Source organism: Engystomops pustulosus, chromosome 8 (assembly GCF_040894005.1).
Source record: "Engystomops pustulosus chromosome 8, aEngPut4.maternal, whole genome shotgun sequence".
Classification (NCBI taxonomy): Eukaryota; Metazoa; Chordata; class Amphibia; order Anura; family Leptodactylidae; genus Engystomops; species Engystomops pustulosus.
The window spans coordinates 48527661-48552408 of NC_092418.1; the positions used below are offsets into that span (position 1 = coordinate 48527661).

The window sequence follows — 24748 nt, forward strand, 5'->3', positions numbered from 1 at the left end:
GGGAAGAGTATCAAAGCTAGAAAGATTGCACCTCAGTCAACAATCTATCGCATCATCAAGGAATTCAAGGAGAGAAGTTCCATTGTTGCCAAAAAGGCTCTAGGGCGCCCAAGAAGGACCAGCAAGCGCCAGGGCCATCTCTTAAAAGTGTTTCAGCTTCGGGATTGGGCTACCAGCAGTGCAGAGTTTGCTCAGGAATGGCAGCAGGCAGGTGTGAGTGCATCTGCACGCACTGTGAGGCGGAGACTCTTGGAGCAAGCCCTGGTGTCAAGAAGGGCAGCAAAGAAGCCACTTCTCTCCAGAAAAACCATCAGGGACGGACTGATATTCTGCCAAAGGTACAGAAAGTGGACTGCTGAGGACTGGGCTAAAGTTATTTTCTCTGATGAATCCCCTTCCTTTTCCAGATGTTCCGATTGTTTGGAACATCTGGAAAACAGCATTAACTCATTCCAACTGTCAATAAAAGCTTTTGTTACTCATAATATGATTGCACTTGTATTTCTGTATATGATAAAAATATCTGACAAACACACATAAAAACCAGGAGGGCAAAAGATCATGTGAAAATACAATATTTGTGTCATTCTCAAAACTTTTGGGCATGACTGTATACGGAATTTCCAAATTTTGACAATAAAATGTTTATTTAGCCCTATACATTACATGTTCATGCCTGTTAAAATGCAAAGTTTCTTCCGAGTATGGCAATACGGCATGTGGATGTAAACCACTTAATAGGTTAACAGTTTTCAGAAGGGAAGGAGCACCATCACGCTTTTGAAGGGCAAATTTTGCTGAAACAAATTTAATTTGCTGAGCCATAACATAGACACCCCTCAAGGAGTAATACTATGTTTGGGTACTATTGATAACATTTTAGGAACTTTTTTTTGGCACGAATGGAAAAAAAATCTATTCTGATACTAATTTAAAATTTTTTGTTTTATACACTGTATAACAGATAATTTATATTTATATAGCTTTTTTATGTTTGAATAATTTTGCTGCATAAAAACGCATTTGGAGATAAAAATTATTTGCTTTTGCATTGCCAACTTCTAAGTGGCTTAACATTTTGATTTTTTTTGTTGATTAAGCTATATTAGGGATTATTTTTTGCGGAAAGAGTTGTACCTTTTATTGGAATCATTGTGGCATAAATGGTACTTTTTGATCACCTTTACTTTTTTTGTTTGGTTGGATGTGCAAAAATCAGAATTTTTAGAGTGCTTTTTAATTATTTTATTCCTGGTGTTACTGTACAGGTTTAGTAATGATTTTATTTTATTTTATGGGTTGTTACGGACGATATATTATATGTACTGTTTGTGTGGAGATTATCTTTTTTTTGTAGGCGTTTGGTAATTTAAGGGGCATTTAGAGGACTTTTAATTACTTTTTATGTTATTTTTTTATTGTCACTATTTATTTGTACTGTCCCACTCTGGGAATTGGACAACTGATCATCTGATCGCTTATTCAAAGTAATACACTGCCGTACTGATATATGGCGGAGCATTACAGCATTGCTGGAGCTGTCATTGCATGGCATTGCTGACACACACAATGACAGCTCCAACAGTTACACTGGAGTCAGGAAAAAGCATACAGATGTGCTACCCGCATTGCTGTTTGTTGACAGTTTTCATGGTGACATCAGTGCAGGTCGTAAATGCATGTCCAGGGACGGCAAATAACTCCTGATCTGGATGTGCATTTACGTGCAAATCAAATAAATCACACACAATATATAAGATCTTGAATGTGAGGGAATTTATCATATGTTGGTGCTAAGTGCTATAGCATGTAAGTGGCATTAATGACCCCCCACCGGTCCACCCTGGACACTGGGGCACATCCCCTGGACACCTACACACCCACTTGGTACCGCCAAGAATTTCAGTTATTTCAGAGCCTGTATATGAAAAGCCTTGATAACCCCCCAATGTGCCTGTATACTATAAAGTATACCAGAAAACAAAGTTGATAAAAAAATCTTTTTTTTTTATTGAAGGTGCTAAATAATACAACCAAGCACATTTATGCCATTATAGAAATGAAAATTTGCTGTTAAATGTTTGTCAACATTTAAAATACTCCCTAGTAAATAGTACAATCGTGTATAAAAATAACCAAATGTATTTTCTTTTGTATGGCAATGCGTTTAGTTGTCAGAGTAACAGCATACTGTGGAAGATCTATATCATAATCAATAAGCTATTACAGATGAAAGCAGGTCTCATCTTCCATTATTGACATGTGAATACATTTTTTATTCATTGTGTAAGTGATACTGCTCTAGTGCCTTACGGTGTAGTCCGTCCAGATGATCTGCAACATGATCAAAGTCCATGCTAAATATTACAGTGCCTGACTTGACAATAATCATAATCTTGGTGTATTTTTACATGTGGGTCCTTAAAGTGACCATAGATATAGAATACACAGAGAACTTTCAGTTATCAGTTCATTATTGGAAACATAATCATTGTACCAATGGTGAAAAAAACCTGTAGAATAGAAAACCTCATCCTATTGGGTAGTAGAAGCTTTGTCTTGGTCATCTAAAAGAAGTGTTGACAGGTTAATAAATCCACTTAGCACTGCTCATACTTAATTTTCACAGTAGGAGGCCTGCTACCCACCAGAAAATCATTGACATACTTGCAATGTACAAAGCTTTTGTGCACATTTCAATATAATGATATGAAAAGTAATTTACATATAAAACATTCCTCAATAATAATAATACATTATAGGATATGTGGACCCATGTTATTTTTTGAGACAAAAATGCCTTAAAAGGGAACCTGTTGCCACTCCTGACATATATTTGTAAATAATTCTGCATTGTGCTCTTCTTTCATGTTGTTTTTCCAAAAGATTTACAAATAACCTGTCAACTGGGTGTTACCATTCCCCTTGTTATATAAGTATATTGCCACTTTTAAAAACCGCTAATTCACTGATTTATTTAATAGCATATACATTATGTAATTTGGTGACAGATACTCTTTAAAGAGAACCTGTCAGAAAAAAGAAGAATCTATTAATCACTACCAGTATGTTGTAAAGCAGATTACCACCGTCCAGATCATGTCTCTTCCACAGCCCTCGGTGGTGGCATCATCCAGAAAATCTATTTTTGAAGTTAGATGTAAAATGGGTGCATAAAGTCAGAGAGACGGAGTTTAGCACTGAAGTCAAGCTCTCCTGCCTCAGAACACCTCCTCTGCTGTGATTGAAATTATAAAGAAGACTTCTGGAGAGCTGCTCACTGATGTTCCTGAATGCAAAGACATCAATTACAGCAGACTCCTGTGCTTGACTCCAACCTCATTGACTTTATACAGTCAATTTATATCTCACTTAAAAAGGCACCTAATTTTACCACAAAAAACCTGGGAAATCATATTGACTTAAAGTGTAAGCCTAGGGTAGGAAATGCAGCAACTACTCAAAACCAAGTACAATGACATGCAGCCGTTTTCTCCCCTCAGACAGGATCAGCTCTTCTTCATGCCTCTTATGCCCTTGTTTTTAAGACAAAAACAAAACCTGCATGTCTGTTTGATTGGTTTAAAATCCTTCATCCTGGTGGTAGATGTCCTTTAATAAAATGAGCAGCAGCAGTGCCCCCTCATCAATAAAATGTCCAGCAGTGCCCCCCCATCAATAAAATGTCCAGCAGTGCCACCACATCAATGATTACATGTCCAGAAGAGCCCCCCTCATGATAAATTGTCCAGCAGGGCCCCCCAAGTTGAGGAGAAAATGCCCAGAAGAACCCCCCTTAAAGGGGCTTTCCCATGAAAGCAAGTTCTCAAATTTTAATCCCCTAGTAATGTTTACACAATAAAGATAATTTCTAACCCCTTTCTTTGCAATTTTATTCAGTTTTATTGCTGTTTATGGTCTTAGCGCTTCCTAGACAGGTTAGTGCAGAGTGTGGGTGGGGACTCTCTAAACAGACTTCATGATTCATCTTATGGTTCAGGGTTTATCTACACTTTTATTTAGCTTCTGAATCTTCTACACACAGAGAGAGAGATGAGACAGATCAGAGATGATGAGATGGATATATATCACAATGATAATCAATAAAACACAGTCAGCTCTGCTATAAAGATCTTATCTTGCCTGTAGCTTGTAGAGTACTGTAATTCTCTGCATGCTGCTTGCTGGCAGGAAGTGCCTGCGTTTGAGCTGATCTTGTCATGCGGGGGGAGGGGCAGATGGCAGAGACCATATATCTGTGAAATGCTGTATTTTTTATTACTAACAGTGAATTAGAAAATGTGTTATTTTGTTATCATGAGTATATTTAAGAGTCTTAAAGGGCATCTACCACCATGATGAAGGAGGGGCTCCAGGCTCTATATGTGTTAATGGAGCCTGGAGCCCCTCAGGCTCATTTGCATACAGTTTTTCATCCTGGTGGTAGATTTCCTTTAATGATTAAATGTCCAACAGAGCCCCACTTAGTACTCACATCCGGCATTCACCCTCGGCCTCCTCCACTCTTTGAGTCTTGTCTACTCCCTGCAGATAGCATAGACATGCCTCTCCCCGCATGAGGGGAGAAGACAAGTTGCCAGGAGAAGAGAATGCAAGGGGTGAGCAATGGAGATGGGTATCAAGTTTTTTTTTTTTAGACTTTTTTTTTTAAACCAAGTGGGTCTTTTTTTATATCACAAAAATAGTGCAGAAAATCTTGCCTTATACTTGAGTATATATGGTAATTTTTCTGGGGAATGCCACAACGCAGGTCCCTAACTGGAACATGATCTCAAAGTTGTATAGTTGCTTTACAAGAAACTAATAGTTGTTTATTTGGTCCATTTCTGCTGACAGTTTCCCTCTAATGAAATAGACACTAGTAGGGTGCAATAATAATTGCATATTTTGAAAATAAATAGTAAGAATGATTTTTTTTTAATTCAGTCTAAAATCTATCCAGATAATTAATAAATAAGAGTAGAGAGATTATAACATGGAAACACTAGCAGCTGAAATGTATTTGGCCTCTAAAGCCTTAAAGGGGACTGCCCTTCTCATGGAAAACAAATGCACTAGATGGTCTTCATTTGATTTTTAACATTCACTATAGAACAGACAGACATGTGGTTTTCATGTAAATATGAGTGTGTGCATCAGCTCCATCGTTGTGTGCAGTGGGAAGAAATCAATAGTGAGGTCATAGCAGGCATCTAGGAAGATTAGGCTGGGTTCACATTATGTTTTTAGTATAGCATACCCAGTTGCATATACTGGCAGACGCAGACATAGTGGTTGCCTTTGTCTGCTTAGTATATGAAGCTTCTGTGGAAAAAAACAGGATGAAAAGACATAGCAAGCTACATCTTTCCATCCGTCTCGCTCCGGCCAAGTGACAGAATACAGTGATATTGCAGGAGAAACACCCCTAACATCGGCAGCAGCCAATCACCGGCCACTGCTGATCACTCCTCCCTTCGCATTCGGATGGGGGAGGATACATTGGGCGTCCTTTCCCGATGCATAGCAAAAACATGATGTGAATCCAGACTTACTACAAAAATAATATACCTCGCTCAGCAAAACTGCCTGATTGAAAAACTAGTATCGTTTTCCACAGCAACCTACCACAGCTCATACTGTATTCCCATAGGGGTATAAGAAGTGAAAACTGAGCTTTGACTGCTTGCTATGGACAACAATGCCAGATTTTGTGTAGACATTCAGTACGTGTTATCCCGAAGATCCATTTTATTATAATAATACTTCAATACAGATTCCTGCTTTCTTATGTAATCTTGTGATTTAGAATAATTTAATAACAATTACAAATAATAGTCATAACAATCAAGATATTAAAAGACATAAGGGACGGCATCGTTTATAGATGCAAAGAATAAATAAAATATTTTACAATACATTTCATTATTTATAGTGCTGGCATGTGAGTGTATCATTTAAAAACAGTATTAACATACAAGTGTAGAAAGAAAGAACATCTATGACAATCTGTCGAAGAACTAGACATTGATCTAGAGAATGTGCAGGCTTTTTTTTTGCATGTGTTAGATCAGGTCATTTCACTAAAAGAGGTTGTAGATATAAACATGCATAGGTTTTGACACATATTAATTATTACGCTAGTCTTACCCTTAAAGACTGAGCTTGGCTAGTGTTACAAAGATTAGGATGCGGACCATGCAAGCACCTAAACATTACCTGTAGAAAGTGGAATGCATTATCTACGTGTGTACGTTATGTCGCACTATTGTCATAGAGTTACCGTGTGAGACAGTAATGACCTCATCCGGATGCCATTCTTCTTTGTTTTGTATTCTTTCCTTGTTGTACAAATTATTAACACATTCTTAAATCATCTGTGGTAACATCCACATACTGTAAGTTCATGGATTTCAACGCAACCCACGGAAAAGTTTCTCTTTATAAAATGAGCGACACTTTGAAGTTTGGAGAAATTCTTCAACATCTTTAGGACTACTCAAGGCCAAATGTACTTGTCTCCTCAACAGCTGTTAAAAGTTTCTCGTACAGCATAGAAAAAGAAGGGTATGGAGGAAGATCAAGACGATTGAAACACGTATGGGCTCTGCACAAAGACACAGACAATTATTCTCAAACTTCAGTTTATTGCTTTAGCATTTGGATATCATGGAAAATACAAGTAACTATAGATATATATATATATATATTTAGCCACCAGGACTAAATTATGGACTATGTAATATAGGCTATGGCCTCATACACATGAACGTGAGCATTTTCTGGGCTGCCAGCACCAGGCTGTGTGCAGGAATAGGACCTGGACATGTTTGTGTGCATGAGGCCTATGACAGAGGATTAATTCATGTAAAGCAATGTATTCAAATGGTTATCACATTACATGCATACCGTGCACATTGTTGTTAGAAGGCAACAAGATGCAGTGAAAGTATAATGCTGTTAAAAATTCAAAGGGGTTGTTATCCCCTATCTGGCTTATTTGTAAAAGTCTTACTCTCATTTCCCCTAATGGGTGGAGTTGCAGGACAAGCATGAGTCCTGCTCCTGCAATCAATAATATGGGAGCGCCATGGGCACTTGGCTATCTCCAGAACTCACAAAGACACTTGGAGAAAGCCAAGCGCTGTGCTCAGCAATTTCTGACTATCCAATACTGCACTATTGAATGGAGTGGTAGGACACACGCTTGTTCTGTCGATCCACCTATTAGGGAGAATGGATTCTCCGTTTTGGTGATTAGTCAGGGTTCCAGCAGTTGGACCCTCACCGATCAGCTTTTTATCTGAAATACAATAGAATAGGGGATAACTTTCTAAAATCAGTACAACCACTTTAAGTTATATCACAGGAAACTTTATCCATGCCTCTGTTGATTTCTATTCTCCGGATACAGAGGAAAATGCTTACCCTGCCAATCACTTCCTGGAGATTGACATTAAAAGCTATAGAATTAATATGGTAGCAATTATATGGTAGCATAAAATCTGTATTGCTTACCTGGGAAGAGCTGTTATTTTCCCCCATTTTTCAACACAAAATCGGCGCGGACCATTGCTGCCTCTGAGAGAGGCGAAGCCTTCATATGGGATACTAGAAGTACCGGTCACAAACTGCCAAAAATAAAGGAAGAATTATACATCTGAAATAACAGAAGAACTAGAAATAATTAAACAGATTATTAACACTTTTAACAGGTGAATAATATAGCACAGTGTTAAGATAAGATAAGATAATCCTTTATTAGTCCCACAGTGGGGAAATTCACAGCTTTACAGCAGCAGAAAGGGTACAGAGAGTGAAGTACAAACTATGACAATAATATTAGGGATAAATGAACAAAAAGAAAAGGGGGATAAAAAGACAAAAAAGAGACAAACAATAATCGGCAGTTTGATGTTTAGTCTGTGGATGGGACTTGCAGGGACTGGTTAGGTGGGGGGCACGGGTTACTTCTGTTTGGGCCTTGTTTGTTGAACAGCTTGATGGCAGCGGGGAGGAATGACCTACGATAGCGCTCCTTTTCACATTTGGGGTGAAGCAGTCGGTCACTGAATGTGCTCCCCAATGCCACCACAGTCTCATGCAAGGGATGGGAGCTATTCTCCAGAATAGACTTCAACTTCCACAGTGTCCTCCTCTCAGCTACCACCTGCACTGTGTCAAGTGCACAGGACAGAACTGGCCTTCCTAATCAGTTTGTCCAGTCTGCTCCTCTCCCTAGCTGAGATGCTGCTTCCCCAACAGACTACACCAAAGAAGATGGCTGGTGCCACTACAGAGTTGAAGAAGGTCTTAAGAAGAGCCCCCCGCACTCCGAATGCCCTCAGCCTCCTCAGCAGGTGTAGCCGGCTCTGACCCCTCCTGTGAAGTGCGTTTATGTTCTCTTTTGTTATAGTATGCAGTAATTATATACAGTATATATATATATATATATATATATATATATATATATATATGTGCCTGAGTATCAGATATGACCAACCTTTATGAGTACCGTATATACTCGTGTATAAGCCGAGTTTTTCAGCACAAAAAATGTGCTGAAAAACCTCGTCTCGGCTTATACGTGAGTCAATGATAAAAAAAAAAAAAATTAATACTCACCCTCCGGTGTACCCGATGTTCTTCGCGGCTCCCCGTGTCTTCTCTTCGGTCTTCTATCTTCTTTAGCCGGCAGAGTCGCGTCCATGCAATTTGCCGGCCGTCGCACACTGACGGATGACGTCATCAGCAGCGACAGCGCTGCATCACAGTGTGCGACGGCCGGCGCGATCTCCCGGCCAGAGAAGAGTGAAGAAGCCGCCGGGAGCCGCGATGGGGATCGGAAGCCGCCGGGAGCCGCGACGAACATCGGGGACAACGGAGGGTGAGTATTAAGTTTATTTCTTTATCTGTATACTAATAGGGGCTGCTGTATACTACTGCGGGCAGACTGTATACTACTGGGGACAAGCTGTATACTGATGGGGGCAGGCTGTATACTGCAAGGGGGCAGGCTGTATACTGCAAGGGGGCAGGCTGTATACTGCAAGGGGGCAGGCTGTATACTACTGGGGGCAGGCTGTATACACTACTGGGGGCAAGCTGTATACACTACTGGGGGCAAGCTGTATACACTACTGGGGGCAAGCTGTATACTACTGGGGGCAGACTGTATGCTACGTGGGGCTGCTGTATGCTACATGGGGCTGGCTGTATACTACATGGGGGCTGGCTGTATACTACATGGGGGCTGGTTGGCTGTATACTACATGGGGGCTGGTTGGCTGTATACTACATGGGGGCTGGTTGGCTGTATACTACATGGGGGCTGACTGGCTGTATGCTACATGGGTGCTGGCTGGCTGTATACTACATGGGGGCTGGTTGGCGGTATACTACATGGGGGCTGGTTGGCTGTATACTACATGGGGGCTGGTTGGCTGTATACTACATGGGGGCTGGCTGTATACTACCCTCGGCTTATACTCGAGTCAATAGGTTTTCGGTGGTAAAATTAGGGGTCTCGGCTTATACTCGGGTCGGCTTATACTCGAGTATATACAGTATATATTACTTCAATCCAGCAAGATTAGAAAGACCAGAAAAATGCCATAGCATCACACTTTTTCTGACAAAAATGAAAACCTTCAGGAAAACCTAAAAATATATGTATATATTAAGCTAGAGTGCTACCTCGCGACGCCGCACAGAATTGTATAAAATTATTTTCTCCTGTGCCGAGGTGTGATTCAATAAAACAAGAGCTTTATGTATAAATATCTAGTGTGGACCCGAGGAGGGACAACTGCACACATCAACCAATGAAATTATCCCTTTCAGTTTCAAAATTGCCTTAAAAATGATAACTGTAATGCGATTGATTTCTGCGGATCAGCTCCAACACAAGAGGTGAATGGTGGTGCCAAAGAAAGGTTGTCTTCAGCATAGCAGTAGTAGTAGGCTATGTCCCCTTAAGAATTCTAATATTGAGAGATGTACAGTATAATGAGACATGTATAGATGGTGACATTAGGTAATGCCTGTAGGACAAGATAATAAAAGGTAAGGTTCAATATAGAGTTATAAAAATGATTAGTCTGGGGTGCTCCGGCTGCATAGAGCAGGTGAAGGACGGGACGGTGGGAGTGAATGAATTAAAAGACGAGGCACTTTGGCGACACTGTATGAAGATTTCTCACTGGGTGAGCCCTCATCATACAGAGGTGGGGTTTGCAGCATATTACAGCAAAGCACACCGCTAATACCCACAATCTATGCTATTAACCCCTTGATCGCTGCTGGTGGCATTTAAAGTTAAGATCTTTTTAAGACACGAGGCTCCATGGCTTTTGCAGATTCAATGTGCCCTTGGCCTTTGCAATACAGTAGTCCTGAAATATATGGTAGGAACGATCAGACTATCTAGGGTTAAAGTACCCTAAAGGGTACAAAAAGAAAATTGTAAAAAAAATGTTATAAAATTTTATTTAACCCTTTCAGGACCTGGCCCTTTTTTGTTTTTTCATTTTCATTTTTTACTCCCCATGATCAAAAATCCATAACTTTTTTATTTTTCCCATGTACAGAGCTGTGTGACGGCTTATTTTCTGCGTAACAAATTGCACTTCATAGAGATGGTATTGAATATTCCATGCCGTGTACTAGGAAGCGGGAAAAAAATTCCAAATGCAGTGAAATTGGTAAAAAAACGCATTTGTGCCGCCTTCTTGTGGGCTTGGATCTTACGGATTTCACTGTGCGCCCCAAATGACATGTCTACTTTATTCTTTGGGCCGGTACGATTATGGGGATACCAAATTTGTATAGGTTTTATAATGTTTTCATACATTTAAAAAAATTAAAACATCCTGTGCAAAAATTTTTTTGGGGATTTTGCCATCTTCTGGCGCTAATAACTTTTTTATACTTTGGTGTACGGAGCTGTGGGTGGTGTCGTTTTTTGTGGATTTTGATGACGTTTACAGTGTTATCAATTTTAGGACTGTTCGACCTTGTGATCACTTTTTATCGAATTTTTAAATTTTTTTAAATGACAAAAAAAGTGCCATTTTCGACTTTGGGTGCGATTTTCCGTTACGGGATTAAACGCAGTGAAAAACCGTTATCATATTTTGATAGATCGGGCATTTTCGGACGCGGCGATACCTAATGTGTTTATGATTTTTACTGTTTATTTATATTTATATCAGTTGTAGGGAAAGGGGGGTGATTTGAGTTTTTAGGGTTTTTTATTATAATTTTTTTTAACTTTTTTTTATTTTTATTTTTAGTACTTTTCAGACTCCCTAGGGTACTTTAACCCTAGGTTGTCTGCACGATCCTATCATATACTGCCATACTACAGTATGGCAGTATATGGGGATTTTACTACTCATACATTACAATGTGCTGATAGCGACGGATCGACGCTCCCCGATGACGTCACGGGGAGCGGCAATCATCGAAAAGATGGCGGCGCCCGCGCGCCGCCATCCTTTTGAAGCCGCCGGCAGCATTGCCGGCGGCGATCGAGGTAAAAACACCCGCAATTGGTGCTAGCACCGATCGCGGGTGTTACCGGTAAGCCTTTGCTGCAATATGCAGCAAAGACTTACCGGCTATGGAGAGGGCTCAGCGCGTGAGCCCTCTCCATGCACCCGCGGCCGACCCGTGACGTGCTATTACGTCACGGGTCGTGAAAGGGTTAAAAAAAATTATAAAAAATAAAAAAATAACTAAAAATTCAATTCACTCCCCTTTCCTGATATAAAACTAAATAAATAGTACAAAACACAAACCTAACTAGGAAACGCCATGTCCCAAAATGCTGATCTATCAAAATATAAAAATGGAGGTGAACGGAAAATAGCGCCCAAATGTCCAATTTGCCACTTTTACACCATTTTACATCACATAAAATTTTTTTTTTTTATAAAAAGTGATCAAAAGGTTGCAAAATCCTCAAAATGATAGCAATGAAAACATCAGCTCAATTCACAAAAAATTAGGCCAAACACACCTCTGTACACCAAAGGATGACAAAGTTATTAGCGCCAAAAGATGAGGAAAAATTGTTTTAATTTTTGAAAATGTATTAACACACAACAAAGCCTATATAAATTTGGTATCTCCTCGATCATACTGAACCAAAGAGTAAAGTGGACGTATCAATTGGAGCACACAGTGAAAGTCATAAAAACTGAGCCCACAAGAAAGTGCCACGAATACGTTTTTTTTTGCCAATTTCCCCACATTTGGAATTTTTTTCCAGCTTCCTAGTGTATGCCATGGAATAATAAATACAAAAATTAAAACCTCCTGTACAAAAATATTTTTTTTTTATTTTGCCATCTTCCTGCACCAATAACTTTGGTGCACGGAGCTGTGAGTGGTGTAATTTTTTGCGACTTTTGATGGCGTTTTCATTGCTATCATGTTTAGGACTGTGCGACCTTTTAAACACTTTATTGATTTTTTTTTATTTTTCAAAAATGGCAAAAAAGTGGCATTTTCCATTACGAGGTTAGACGCAGTGAAAAAACGTTATTATATTTTGATAAATCGGGCATTTTCGGACGCAGCGATACCTAATGTGTTTATGATTTTTACTGTTTATTAATATTTATATCAGTTCTAGGGAAAGGGGGGTGATTTGAATTTTTAGTTTTTTTTTTTATTATATATATATTTTAAACTTTTTTTTATTTTTACTTTTACTATTTTTCAGACTACCAAGGGTTCTTTAACCCTAGGTTGTCTGATCGATCCTATCATATACTGCCATTGCCGCTCCCCAATGACGTCACGTCATCTTTTTGAAGCCGCCAGCAATGCTAGCACCGATCATGGGTGTTACCGGTATGCAGCAAAGACTTACCGGCTATGGAGAGGGCTCAGCCCGCGAGCCCTCTCCATGCACCAGGACCCGGCACACGCCGTACTAGTACAGCGCAAGTCGGGAAGGGGTAAAAGGGGTTGTATGGTCGTTCTAGGTAAAATATGAAAATCAGAGCATCTCTATTAGATGCTCCTTTTTTCATTTTCCATGGTCCTCCAATTTTTTTGGGTGTGAAAAAGTTTTTTAAACTGCTTTTTACCTTTTAATCCTTCTGGCATGGCATAAAGACTAAATATGGCCGCCACGCAGAAAGACTGCAACTCCCAGGATCCTCAGCTCCTACGGAGCTGTGTACGGGTGTACACTGCACACACTATTCCCTGATTGGCTGTTTAAGCATCTGCTGATCTGTAAACAGTAGAGCGTGCACACACCCTCTCATGTGTGGATGTGAGTGAGCAGCCGCGGACCACAGACATCGCAAGACGCATGCATGTACAGTAAGTCTCCTTGTCATATCCTTGGAGATTAGGGGGTTCACAAATGCTGTCTGGGAATAAAACATTTGTTTTATACCTCACAAAGGACCAGGAATTGTTTATAACATTAAATTAGTGATAGCTTTGATTATTGTTAAGGGTAATGTTTAAGGCCAATGTTTTTGACCATACAACCCCTTTAATATTCCATGTCATGTACTGGGAAGCAGGAAAGAAATTCCAAAAATGGTGAAATACTGTATTACATTATATGGAGAATTTGCAGAGAACTATATAAGTGTGCCACTGGTAACTGTGCTAGTGATTTCTACGCGTCTGACTATTGCATAGACTCCCAGCTGTCACAGAGTTAAGGGTTTTAGACAATTTTTAGGCACTTTTCTGGCTTGTACAAAAGTGGGCATGGCCTCTGGAAAAGGGGGCATGGTTTAGCTGCAAAAAGTCCCACCGACAAAAAGGTATTATTTTTAATTCTACAAAAGATAATTCCTCAAAAGTTAGCTGCAGTCTGTGTGCCAGGCTAGTTACTATATAGATCCTGTATGTACACTATGCAGTGTTCAGTGCCTTTATTTGTAGGAATCTGACTGGATTTATTGTTAAATTACTTAATGAAAAAACACGAGGTTTAATAGAAACTGTCGGCAGCCCAAATTTGACTCAGCTTCAGGGCAGATACTGGAAGAGGATAGTGTCTTCAGTACTGTTAAAGAAGATCTTTTGACAAGCAGCTTCAGAACATAAAATGCCATAACTGTGAAAAAAAGGGTGTGGTGCATAATATTGGCATGGTCCTGTTTTTTAAAGTTTTACTGTAGGTATAACACTTACCTGTAGCAAACGTAGACGCTGCTCATTATTAAATCTTTCCACAGCTGCCCAGAACCACCTAATAACAATATGATTGTCATGGTAACCTATAGATAATAAAAAGGTAACAGGTCAATATCATCACACCAATGTTTAACTTATGTAAGATAGCTATGCAAAGATGTGTAAAGTTTAGTGCATGTGGATTATTTAAAAAAATACTCTATTAATGAAATCTAGATTTTGTCTTACAATAGAAGTTATGGCGACAGGATAGATCCTGCTGTTAACATACTTTATGTTTAACCCTTTGTGTGACCAAAGGTCATTGGTGTCTGAGTGTCCAGGTAAATTTTTGTTAATCTTTGGAATCTCTTTACATATGATAACAATTTTTACAACTTTTTTCATGATATGTGAGACTTTATTTTAATAGAAATATTTTACTAATAACAATTTTTTTTTTATAGAATTGGCAGACAAACAACCAAAAATGTGAAAAATATGTTTTGTCTTGACATGCATATGCGTGAAATCTACAAGGGGAATGAGCAAATAGTACGTACATAGTTGTTTGATAGTCGTGAAGGGATTAAATGGAAAAAACCTCACTAAGACAGGATAGACATAATGTGAACTGAGTGTAACCTGTGGTCTCCTCGGCCTGAATCCAGCAGCTCCTCCCCATGCCTTCTCAGCATTCAGTAAATAATGTCATGTGACCAGGGTGACATCATCTAAGGTCCCTCTGCCTCCTAACATTTGAAAACTGTACCCCATGCATGTATCTGATCACATGAAATAACAATTTGCCTCCATGGAGGATGGGGAGTAGTAGAAGTCCATGCAGGCATGCTGTGATTTCATTGTGGACAACAGTAATCATGTTGATCCCACATGGAGAATTTCTGATAATTTTTACTAGAAAAGTATATTGAAAGTGATCACTGAACATTCCTTTACCTCCTCTGTACTCTGTGTTGTTTCTCCAATCACCCAAATCAATCTCTGCAGTTCCTGCAATAACTAGCTCAAGTTCCCTTGCATCAAAAACTGACACTAGGCGAGCGTCTACCACCTGTAAAAAGCAAGGAAATGAAAACATTCTGAAGCCTTTTAAAACATTTTACTATTTGTATCTCATATATTTTATAAACTTAAAAAATGTTGTATAATTCACATACAGCATGTCTACTGTGTACTACACAAGTTTTGTTAAACAGAGATGTGTAAGGAAGTGCTTTTTACACATCCATGCTTTACATCACTAATGCTGCTTTCACACAAACGTATGATTTCTCCAGTCCTGTATTTCCTTGCAGTATGATTCCGTATGAACCCATAAATAAATGATGTTTTTCATCTATATGTGCCTGTATCTCACTGTAACCGTATAAAATACAGTGGGCTGGAAAATAATGGATGGCTAACTATTGACTGGCTGACAAAATGCACCTCCTACCGGTTCTGATCTCCCTGGATACTGCACAGAAATATGGCAGCATATGGTGCACAACCATATGCCGCGTGTATGCTACACATATTTTAAACGTTCCCATAGACTTCTATTGGGCATACAGAACGGAAATACTGGAGAAAATAGGGCATACTCTATATTTTTTTATGTCTCACTCATGGTACGGTGGACAATACGGCCATGTAGCCGTATTACCCATTGAAATGAATATGGCCCTATGTTACCTGTATGAAAACAGTATGGTACAGGTAGCATACGACCGTTATAATACGTTTGTTTGAAGGAGGCTGAATATTGAGCCAAAACTAGGTTGCAAACCTATGGCACCTCTCTCCTTGCTCCAGGCCTCCATGATTTTTTCTGTTCAGGGGGCCCTACCATCTTTAAACGGTATTGGAGCACTCGGACAGTTATGTTACTGCCATGTAGACACTTTGGGAAAAGTTAGTGGGTTTTGGGTCACATTTGGGGCACTTGATCTCGAAAAGGTTCACCATTATTGGCCTAGAGTAAGCGGCACCATACTTTGCACAGACAGTGCAAACCTAACCTTAGCATCATTGATGAAAATGTTTCTATCAATTCCTAGAATAGCGGCATTGTGGAGAAAAAGAGTTTAATAAAATATGCAAATGATGCACCACCATGAATAAATGAGCAGGGGGTGATTACTGGAGCGAATCTGGCTTGTTCGCATATTTGAAAAAACTATTTCTCCAAAATGCTGCTGTTCTAGGAATTAATAGAAACATTCACAGCCATTATAAAACACTGTGAAAATGTAAGCTATGGGAGTTTACATCAGTATGTCTGTTGAAAGATGTCCTTTAAATTATGCCCCTTGTCTCAGATAACATAGACCAGGGGGGTACAACAAAGTAAATTACAACCGCTAGACCAGCCCCCCGCCCCCCCAGCACTGAATGACTATAACATCACCTACAACCTCTCAGTTGTGAAAAAATAACGCGTAAAGATACTAGAAAATGACAATTGCAAGTTACTTTAGGGCCAGAAATATTATTCCTTATGTACTCCCACCAGACAACTGATATATTCAAAATTTGTTGAAAAATTTAGATATACAATTTAAGGGAACCTGTCAGCAGAAAGTGCCCCAATAAAGCACTACCAGTATGCTGTGGAGCAGACTAACACATTCCTGATCCATGTTTCTTTTATGGCCCAGTTTTGTGGCATCATCTAGAACATAAAGTGAGATGTAAATTGGTTGAATAAAATCATGTTGATCAAAAGAACTAAAGTCAAGCTCTCCCCACCTCAGAATGTTCCCTCTGTTGTGATTGATGTCATTCGCCAGAATTCAGGAGAGATGATTACTGATGCAGGAATATCAATTACAGCAAAGTGGGGATGTTGAGACGAGGAGAAGTTGACATCAGTGGTAAATTCTCTGCCTCCTTGACTTTATACAACTACCGTATATACTCGTGTATAAGCCGAGTTTTTCAGCACAAAACATGTGCTGAAAAACCTCATCTCGGCTTATACACGAGTCAATAATAATTTTAAAAAAAATTAATACTCACCCTCCGGCTCTCGGAACCTCGGCGCGGGCTCCCGGTCCTCGGCGGCGGCTTCTCTCTTCTATCTTATCTTAACATGCCGGCAGTCGCGTCTATGCGATCTGCCGGCGGGCGCACAATATGATGTAGCGGTGACGTCAGCAGCGCGACTGCCGGCAAGTGAAGATAGAAGAGATAGGCCGCCGCAGAGGATCAGGAGCCGCCGAGGACCGGGAGCCGCCACTAAGCATCAAAGGTGTCGGAGGGTGAGTATTAAGTTTATTTTTTTATTATTCGCTAGGCATACTGAGGGCAGGCTGTATACTTTTTGGGGCAGGCTGTATACTTTTTGGGGCAGGCTGTATAATACAAGGGGGCAGGCTGTATAATACATGGGGGCAGGCTGATTGTATACTACTTGGGACAGGCTGTATACTACAGGGGCTGGCTGGTTGTATACTACAGGGGGCTAGCTGGCTGTATACTACACCCTCGGCTTATACTCGAGTCAATAGGTTTTCCCATTTTTTTTGTGGTAAAATTAGGGGTCTTGGCTTATACTCGGGTCAGCTTATACTCGAGAATATACGGTAATTTACATCTCACTTCAAAGTTGATTTTCTAGATGATACCACAATACTGGCTCATGAAAGAAACATGATCTGGAAGAAGTTAAGCTGCTTGAAAACATACTGGTAGTGGTTTATTTGCTCAATTTCTGCTGACAGGTTCCCTTTAAAGACACAGTTTTCTTGATAAAGAAGTGTGAGATCTTACTATTTTGGAATCATTTTCTTTTAATATTTACACAGTACAATGCTTAAATTTCATTGTCCTCAAGACTCACATAACATATATAACATACATTTCAAAGTTACATACCAACCAATAACAAATATACATGCACATTCATTTGTGGTGTAAATTATCATTTTTTGGCCCCTCTTGGTATTCAATATACGGTACTTATTATATCCCCCCCCCCCCATTCAATTTATTAATGGAGTGAAATAAATACTTGACTAAATTTCCATTGCTTCAAATAATTGACTAAAGCAATCTCATAAAACATTTGTTCATGTTTTTAACTTCTGTTAAATTAGGTAAATCTATAAGAATCTGCTATGTGTGATCCTACCCCTCTATACTGGGGGCCAACTTTGTTTACTCCTATATGTAATAATGCTTAGAATGGAGAGGGATTAAAGGAAACCTACCATTTGATTTGATGCTTCATAAAGCAAACATACACTGATGCAGGATCATATATATCATGGTTAATCTCTGTGCTGAGTGGTTTTGCTGATAAAACAGATATAACATTATGATAATGAAGCTTTGTGGCTTCTATGGCTCCTTCAGCGCTTGTCCTAGCTCGTGAGTTTTTCTATGCAGGAGAAGATGATGGAATCACGTTTCTCCCTGCCAGACAAAATAATCAATTGCTGCACCATCCCCCAGCTGCTGTGTATGAGTGATCCAGCTTAGGTTGATTAGTCATGCTTGACTAACCACCATTAATTACAAGATCAGTGTTGATCTAGGCAGCCATGCTGACCCAGCTTTCCCGACTGTTTTTTCCGCAAAACCACTCAGCTCAAGGATTAACCAAGATATGATCTTGCATCAGTGTAACTACAGCAGCCTCAAGGTATGTTTGCTTCATAATGCATCAAATGTTATGTTTCCTTTAACTACCTTGCCTATCTAAGAAGAAACTAGTTCAAAGACCTCCATCCAAAACCTTTGGAGCTTCATGCATCCCCACAATACTGTACAGTACATGTTATTGTTGTAACTTTTTTTTACAACCTTTCCAGCATAAATTGGAATATCCTTGTACACTATGTACACTATGCGCTAGCCGGTCAGGGCACAGGTACTATCGAGTCAGTTGTTTTATATGGTTGATAGATGCTGAGATCCTTGCCACCTCCATGTTTGACGGGTAACATTGAGATAGTGTTATTTCTGTTCTTAAGTCCTTTTCCCATTTTACCATGTACCCAAATTTTTCTCCTTCTGTGTCATCATTAAGGAAATGATATGCTACTGACAAGTTTTTCCTCTGTTCACTTTGTATATAAAATAACTCTTTTGTCCCCTCTTTTTATGTCTCTCTACTGTATTCCGCATCTGCAAACTTTAAAAAAAAAATCTCTTTCGATAAGCCGCTTTCCTTTCGTAGCTCCTCAAAAGATCTCCTGATCCCTTCCTTCATTATGGAATTTATACCTTTATACCCTCTGTTTACCCAAGTATCTAGATTTACCTTAGGTCATTTTTGTAGAGTTAACTCTTTTTTGTAGACGCTGTTTCTGTTCTCTTCCATTCTCAGTGTACTGAGTTCTGATTGGTTGGAGAGTCAGCTTACTCTTAGCTTGAATATAATTTTATACAATTAAAAGTAGATTTCGATGTAGGTATTTACATGGTATCTTCCAATCAAAAGTGGTAAAGCAAAAGGGTATTTTACATGAACTAATGTAAAAATTAAACACATGAAGCTTTTTAAATTAAAATGCCACATTGCCCTGTGTGTTGATATCTAACGTTAATTGGTACAGAATCGGGGGTTTGATTTTTTTTTTCTGATTTTAGTCCCTTAACTGTTCAGAGGATACTGCAAGAATCTGAGCTTGCATTTCTGCTAACAAATCACTACTGAAGGGGTGAAATAAGAAGGAGACTTGCATGTACCAAGGAACATCAGGAGTGAATCAAATGACATGTTTTAGCAGTTTGTGGGTTAAACATTGGCTGCTATGATGTTTTCCATAGACAGTACACAAGAAGTACAGTGGAACCAGTACCATGATGCTTTTTCACATTCACCAGGATTGTATTTTTTACAGAGACTGATCTCAGTAAATAAAACCTCAGTGCTGTCCTTCTTGCTCAGAACAAAATAAGTAGAGATCTCAGAGGGAATATCAGTTTGTCAGGAAGAGGAATTTTTGTATAACACATAGTTGACAATTTCTTATATTCCCTTGTATTGTTGATTTATGCAAAGTAAGTTAATATTTAAAGTGCAGTGAAGTGTATGATTTATGGATGTGAGGTTCTGACGAGTGGTGGTAGCCATAACAAATTGAAGAAACGTTTATATTTTGGGATTAAGGATTGAATTAATTGTAGTAGGTGAGGTTGGAATACCCCTTTAAATGGACTAGGGGTCAATCTTCCACCCTGCTTGTCCATTCAATGTCTGCTATGAAGATAGACCAGTATAGAATAGATTCCCACCTCTAGACAGCACTGTTTCCATGTCTTTGCATCTTGTCAGTAGAGTGTGGGGAACTGGTTTAGCTGAGCAAGAGGTTTTTGAATAGGGTTGGAAAAATGTATTTGCATATTTTCCATAATCCCCCAAGTGTAGCATCAATGCCTATAAGTCTCTGCAAGGCGTCTTAATAATTGTCAAAGTCCAACTTCTAGACCCTACCGTGAAGATGGAAAGGCTATGATTGTCTTTCTCTTTCCATCAGCCCTCTAAGATACTGAAAAAAGGAACAGTGCACAATTGCTGCTGCATATAACCCAGTCTTCTGCATGGACATGCAGTGAGGAGGTGTAGGACACTAGAACCCATGTCTAATGATCAGTGGTCCCAGTTTCACTTTACAGGTGATAAACATTGATTATTGGAAAACCTCTATTATAAGCAGATTGTCTAAAGTAATAAAATGAATCCATTTACCTCATAAAAGCCACGCACAAGGCTTTCTGTCTGCTGTACAACTCCTCTTTCTATTCTCCATTTCACCATTTTTTCTATGTACTCCTTTTTATTCTTTTCAGTCACAGCTATGTTGGCTCCCCCTGGTTTGAGCTCACGTTCTGTTATCTTGAGGAACAAAATGAACACATGTTTTTTGATTATTCACCGATTATTAACTATATAAAAATTGATCATAGGAAAGAACCTGAGACAAGCCCAGGGAAAGAACAAACAAAGCAACCCTCCTCCCCAAAAAGTCCCTTATACCCATAAATCATAACTGCACACAGCTCATCTAGACTTCAGGGGTTCCACGCCCCAGCACATTTTTTCTCTTTTAAGCTTTCTCCAATGTGCAGCAACACAATTATTACATCTAGGGCTAGTTCTGGTCACATAGGTTTTACCTTTTGGTCACATAAAAAGTTGAATAATTATCTCCATATGTGAAGAGACTCTCTGATTGGTTAATTCTCTTTTAAAGAACGGTAAAGGGTTAAAATAGCTCTCCATATCACCTTAAATTAACTGCCACTGCACCATGTTTCTTAATTACAGCCATTTTTTGCATATGCAAATGAGTAGACACAGAGTCAATTGTGAAGAGAAGAGTCAGGTTTTATCCAGGCTGCCAGTGAACCACTCCTTCTTTTGATTGACAGCTCTGAGCCTCTTCAGATCTCAACCTGAGCAGACAGAAAGTCGTCTCCCTGTCAACTTTCTGACCTTACCAAAATGCTGTCCCTCTCACTGAATGCTTCTACACCCTTTGATGCGCGGAGCCAAACGGCGATGGACAGACTCAATATAGACATAGGCAAAAAATGTTTGGGGAGAGGGTCTTTTGCTCTCACTAGTTCTTAGTGTTTTTCATTGGTACCAAGATAGATTTAAATAATTGCAGTTATAACCTTATACTGAGGTCTAGAAGTGCAGTGTGCAATTATGATTTATGGCTATGAGGTGTGGTTGCTTGTCAATGTTCTCTGAATAGTGTTTAAAAGTGTTAAGGAATTTATTTGAATACATATGTATTTTATACAACAGTTATTTTGTGGTGTTATTAAATATCAAAAGGGATTTCTGCATGAAACTACAGCTGAAGAGCTTATTTTAGCTGAGGTTTAGTTGAGCGGGGTTGTCAACCAATTTATTACGTGGAATATGTAGAATTTCCTTACCTGACCAAATACTTCTTCATTGACGGTGAATGTAAGATCTAAAATATCATGGATATCATTATCTTTCATCCACTGTAGACTCTGATGGAACTCTTCATCCAGATACTCTAAGTCGCTTAAATCACAAAGTCTGAAAATAGATCAGTCAAATTTAATGTACCAATTGCTACAGTGGACATTGCTACTCAACAATCACATCTTTATCCTAATAATATGTCTGCAATGAATAGTCCACAGGAGAAAACTTTTAGACTATGGATCCCTGTTGGAAGAAGCTGCAATTCTTCATGTATCAACACAAAGGAAGGTACATTGATCATTTCCCCTCTTGGACTACCAACCCCTTTTGCCTCCACTGATATACCTCATACAATTAGTAGCATATGCCTATTATCGGTAATAATATGCACACATTTGTGTAACATTGCAAGAAAGGTTTTTTTAATAAAAATGTTAAAATTCTTTTTGCAGAGTAACAATATTGTACACTGCATGATGAGCGGTAAACGTACATTCGAAGAAGGGCTTTATAAAATGGACGCGTGAAAAAGGCGTCTAACAAGTACTGATGTATAAGAGCAAGACCCAGGATCCGACCACTGAATCTGAACCTGAAACAAAAACAGATTTTAGGTATTTAAGAAATAGGTAATATATTGTTTAAATAGTAAAATAAAGCAAAAAAAAAAACTCCCCCAACATCTCATGCAAAAATTCTGTACATTTTATGGAGAAGAATCCATACACCAAGTAAGTTTTGGCACTTATAAAAGACTTTTTTCCCCAGAACAAGTGTGGGCAGATAGTTGGTGTAAAATTAATTTCATTAATGCAAAACATGCTGCAGAGAACTTTTTCTTTCTTTTATTTGTAGGCCTAGAATTGGGGTCAGGGTGTATGTTCTTCATTCTGGAAGAGGACTCAGTTAAGTTGGAACTGTTGACCTGCTTTGTTATCTATTGACATGTATCTACCATACAACATTATTGATCCCCTGGGGGATCTATAGTATCTATCCATATTTATATCAGAAATCATAAAAAAAGGGTCTAACAAGCTTAATATGTGTTATACATTATGCATGTTATTCTACTCTATGGAACAATTTTCTCCATATCATTGAACATGCAATAAACCTATCCCTCAATACTTTGTAACAATAATATGTGCACTTACCATTCATGATGATTGTCAACAAATGCAGACATTGGACTTATCTGCACTGTGTACGTGTCATTTGCAGAATACTCAAACAATCCATAATATGGATTAAATAGTTCTCTGGACACGAGGAAGAAAAATTCTCGGGATGGTCCACTGTAATCCAACCTTCAACAGAATAAGAATAACATATTTTTACAAAGTTCTCATTCCTCCAAGAACTACAAAAAAACATTATTAGGGCAGAGAGGCACAGCAATTGGTAGTTTTCACTCTATAACCATTTCCTTGCCAGGTGTTTTTGGAAATGTTGTCACGTTATTTGCAAGAGCAATTTTCACAATGTTTAAATGTATAAATAAAACCAAAAAAGAATAAATAACTATACTAAACCTCAGCAAACCATGTATATTCTAACTTTTAGGTATATTATGTTCACCATTGTATTGGCAGTGCAATAACAGCACCTTCCGCAGTTCATAGCAATTTAAGTAAGAATGCCATAACATAGGTATAAATAATGTTGGGATGGTATGAAATAAAAACTTCATTCAGGAACATGTGTGTGTTTTTCGTGTTACATGCAACTTTTTTAAATAAACATTTTATTAGTTTTTAACAAAAAAAAAATATTTAGCTACAGATAAAGTAAATATTGACTTTATCTGTGAGCTGCCGGGTAAGAATTTGGAGTGGGGCAGATTTTGGAGGGCTATAACTTTGGATCCCTGTCACGTGGAATCTCGAGGTTTTTCCTCTTTCATATGAATCTATGATTTTGTTTCTGGGTGCCAGAGATCAAGAGATAGTAACTGTTAAATTGACTTTCGACGTAGATATATCACAAATTATGACTTTAAATATTTCCAGATTCCTGATTCACAATTTATGATTCATATGAAATGGGGATTCTTCAGAGGAAAAAAACCCTGAGATTCTAGGTGCCAGGGATCTAAAATTATGCATCGTGGAATCCCTGATTTATCTCAGGTGTCCATGGGGATATAGGTGCCACTCTGTGAGAATGTATGAGATACGTCTTTGGCAGAGAAAGGCATTTGGAGTACATGCTTCCATAATAGTATGAAACAAGATAGATCAAGACACAATTTTCTGTATATTTTTCTGCATATTCTACAAGAAAAGTAATATATGGAAACACTTTGCATAACGAGACATTTCTGGGCATGGTCAGCGGGGCACATTTACTAAGGGCTTTGTGCCGCACTTCTGATGGACTTTGCACGCTCTTGTAGGGGAAAAGGCTTGCACAGGTATTTAAGAAGTGTCTGCGGCACAATTGTGTACGCAACCCTTTTGTGGCGCAGCTGCGCTAGCCTCCATGTGACACAAATTAGAGGGCGTTTCGGCGGTTGTATTTAATATGCAAATTATGTTGCATGCCTTATGTTATAAGTGCACAACAAAGAAGTTGGTGAACTCTGTCGGACCTGTGCAGGGAAGCGACAGATTCATGATTTCTGGCGCATGTTCTTAATGAATGTGTCACACCCAGCATTATACAAGG

At 38.9% G+C, this 24748-nt stretch overlaps 1 protein-coding gene across 6 annotated transcripts in view; it reads right to left on the bottom strand.

The window, feature by feature from the left end:
* Positions 1 to 1176: 1176 nt before the first annotated feature.
* Positions 1177 to 24748, bottom strand: part of HECW2 (HECT, C2 and WW domain containing E3 ubiquitin protein ligase 2) — a 129395-nt gene continuing 105823 nt past the window's right edge. For 4 of the 6 annotated variants that reach the window (XM_072120866.1, XM_072120867.1, XM_072120863.1 and 1 more), the window contains 8 exons: positions 23236 to 23388; positions 22572 to 22670; positions 22060 to 22189; positions 20858 to 21004; positions 15115 to 15229; positions 14173 to 14258; positions 7519 to 7631; positions 1177 to 6607 (listed from right to left, as the gene is read on the bottom strand). In XM_072120866.1, the coding sequence (XP_071976967.1) occupies positions 6496 to 6607; positions 7519 to 7631; positions 14173 to 14258; positions 15115 to 15229; positions 20858 to 21004; positions 22060 to 22189; positions 22572 to 22670; positions 23236 to 23388 (955 nt within the window). In that variant the 3' untranslated portion in view covers positions 1177 to 6495. The remainder of the gene's footprint in view (positions 6608 to 7518; positions 7632 to 14172; positions 14259 to 15114; positions 15230 to 20857; positions 21005 to 22059; positions 22190 to 22571; positions 22671 to 23235; positions 23389 to 24748) is intronic. The other 2 variants (XM_072120864.1, XR_011849374.1) reach the window with 2 other exon arrangements.